The sequence below is a fragment of the Monoraphidium neglectum genome (genome assembly GCF_000611645.1).
Source record: "Monoraphidium neglectum strain SAG 48.87 unplaced genomic scaffold scaffold01019, whole genome shotgun sequence".
In the NCBI taxonomy this organism is placed as follows: Eukaryota; Viridiplantae; Chlorophyta; class Chlorophyceae; order Sphaeropleales; family Selenastraceae; genus Monoraphidium; species Monoraphidium neglectum.
This window is the reverse complement of record NW_014012609.1, coordinates 14399-17058: the sequence shown is the minus strand read 5'-3', so window position 1 is coordinate 17058 and position 2660 is coordinate 14399. Positions and strand designations below refer to the sequence as shown.

The following is a 2660-nucleotide window of genomic DNA, read 5'->3' as shown; positions in this document are numbered from 1 at the left end:
CTCCCCGCGCCTGCGCCCGCGCCTTTTGCGCGGGGGCGCGCCGCAGCGCCGCTTGCCCCGGCCCCGGAGGGCTGGGCGGGCGCTCCCTGGGGTTCACCACGGCTGCGGTGGCCCCGCCAGCCCTGCCTGCGATACTGTATGACCACCTGCCCTTTAATAGGAGTCTTGGCCTCTGCCGGGGCCCCGCCCACTCGTCTCACACACGCTGGGCCCCGCGCACCCTCTCTTTTCGGCTTTGCTGCCTCTGCTTGGCATGTAGTCACCCCCGCGCCGCCCGTTTGGGAGGGAAGCAAATTTGTCCCCCAGCGGCGCTCGACCGACTCTACGCCCGCACTAGCCGCGCCCCGCCACAGGCGGCGGCTTTCGGACGCCGCTGCTTTGTTGGCTGACGACGAACCTGGGATTCTAGGGATTGCGCCTGCCCCGCTGGGGCGGGCGCACGCGCACCCACACAGATTTTGCTCTTCCGCATCTCATAAGCCCCAGCCGGCGCATGCGCACGCAGACTGCGTGCGCCCGGGCTGGGGCTGTTGCTGCCAGCGTGGGCCGCATGCAGGCGCACAGGCTCTCTGCCGTTGCGCACATTCCCATCGGCTGCCGCCGGCAGTCATGCGGCCATGAAGAAAAGGTGGCTGCCGGCTGGTGTCTGACCCTTGCACACCCGCACAGACCCCTACACACAAAACGCAATCTGTCGGCGAGGCCAGATCGCCGCACGCAGGACGCACGTCTCTTCCTTAACGCTTGTAACATCTCTTGATTACGTGATTTCTGGCACAGACGTTAGGCACTACGGCAGGCTCACAAGGGGCTCGCCGAGGAGGGTGACAGGTCGTGTGGGCTGACCAGTTTGGAAACCAGTGGGGCAGATGGCAAACGGCAGGGTCTTCCCCAGAGGCAGCCCCTGCACCACAATCAACCGTTTTTCGACTGCAAACCCACCAAGCATTGAATCACACAACTCCTTTAGTCATCATCCCTGTCCATCCAACAGGAGCGCTTGCATGCGCGAGTGATTACACAACCGCAACGGGGCCGCAACTGGTAGGTACTGCCGCCCTTGCTTGCAATGGAGGGGTTGAGGGCCCGCTGAGGGAGGCATGCCGCAGCATTGCTGCTGCTGCCAAACCCAGACCCTGAGGCAAAAAAGGGGGCGCGTTGAGAGGGGCTGTGCGGCACCCATGGGCTGTGAGGCCAGCAGGCTGCAGGGCCCCGCGAGGGGGGTGAGGGCGCGGGCGGCAATCGTGGAGTGGGGGTGGAGCAGGGGTGCAATGCTTGCGGCATTGGCAACACCGAAAAAGAAAGCTTGACAGGGGGGGCTGTTCTGGCGCGACTGCGCGTCGCGCGTGACCCAAACCAATCGGAGACCGATACAAGTGCTGTTGTTTCAATGGGGCGGGCGGCCCGGCGCCCGCCCAAAACAACATGACAAGGTGTACAAGTTGGCCGGCAGCTGCTCGCCATGTCATGCTTACTACTCCTGGACACCGGCAACCATCACATAACCAACTGGCAGCCGACGTTGTAACCCAGCTCAAGGGCCATGCGTGGCGTCATGAGCGCGCACAGCCAGGCGCAAGGCGGCCCGCCCGCGCCTTACCGCCGCGCGCCCTCTGGCAGCAGCGGCGCCCGCTCCTCCGCGCCCCACGCCGCGCCGCGCGGCCGCGGGCGCCGCCGCTGGTCGGGGCTCGCGGCCGCGTCCCCCTTGCCGTCGCCGTCGCGATCACCGCCGCCGCCTGGCCCGCCGCAGTCGACCTTCAGATGGAATGGCCCAGCCGGCTCCGCCGCGGCCTCCGCCCCAATAGCAACCTCCGCATCAAACGCCGCCACAACCCCCACCTCCTCGCCCGTTGTCGCGGCCGCCGCCGCGGCCGGCGCCTCGGGCACCCGCACCGTCACGGCCACCGCGAGCGACGCCGCCGTCAGCGCGGCCGACGCCCAGAACACGAGCCCGGGGCGCCCCGACAGCGCGCCGCCGGTCGTGGTGCAGGCGGCGAACAGCGCGGAGTACAGCAGCGGGCCGAGGCCGGTCGACAGCGCGCGCAGGCCGCCCAGGGCGCCCTGGACGAGCCCCTGCTCGTCGTCGCTGCAGTGGTTGGCCTTCATCGCGGAAATCGCCGGGAAGCTGACGCCCGCGATGCTGCCCAGCGCGATGGCCCCGAGCGCCTGGGTTTTGTTTGTGTGGGAGGGAGCGTGGTCGTGAAACATGATAGGGTAAGGGTTAATGGGGGCTGGAGCAAGGTTGGAACGCGTTTCTGCTGGAGCACAAAACAGGGGAGGCGGCCGGGTGTGCACGGACTAGGCCGGCCGCGCCGCAGCCCGGAAGCGGCGCCCCCTGTCGCGCCCGGCATCGCCGCCGCCCGCGCACCTGCCACTTGGCGGCCGCCACGGCGAGCAGCGCCTGCTCGACTGCCGACACGGCGAGGCCCAGCACGAGAAGCTTCTTCTCCCCCAGCAGCGGCACCAGCACCGGCAGCACAAGCACCTGCACCACGAGGTTTGTCGCCCCGAGGGTGGCGAACAGCGCCCCCTGGTCGCGCGTCGTGAAGCCCAAGGTTAGCTGCAGGTACTGCACGAGCGTCTGCTCGACGCCGCCTTGGACGATCCCGAGGATAGCCAGGCTGGCGGGAGGAGCGGCGTGGGTGTGTGCAGGGGAAGGG

The 2660-nt window shown here is 68.4% G+C and overlaps 1 protein-coding gene across 1 annotated transcript in view; it reads right to left on the bottom strand.

Moving 5' to 3' along the window:
- Positions 1 to 1596: 1596 nt before the first annotated feature.
- Positions 1597 to 2660, bottom strand: part of MNEG_6336 (hypothetical protein) — a gene marked incomplete at both ends in the record, with an annotated part of 3879 nt that continues 2815 nt past the window's right edge. The window contains 2 exons of the mRNA XM_014045190.1: positions 1597 to 2166; positions 2369 to 2621. Of these exons, the coding sequence (XP_013900644.1) occupies positions 1597 to 2166; positions 2369 to 2621 (823 nt within the window). The remainder of the gene's footprint in view (positions 2167 to 2368; positions 2622 to 2660) is intronic.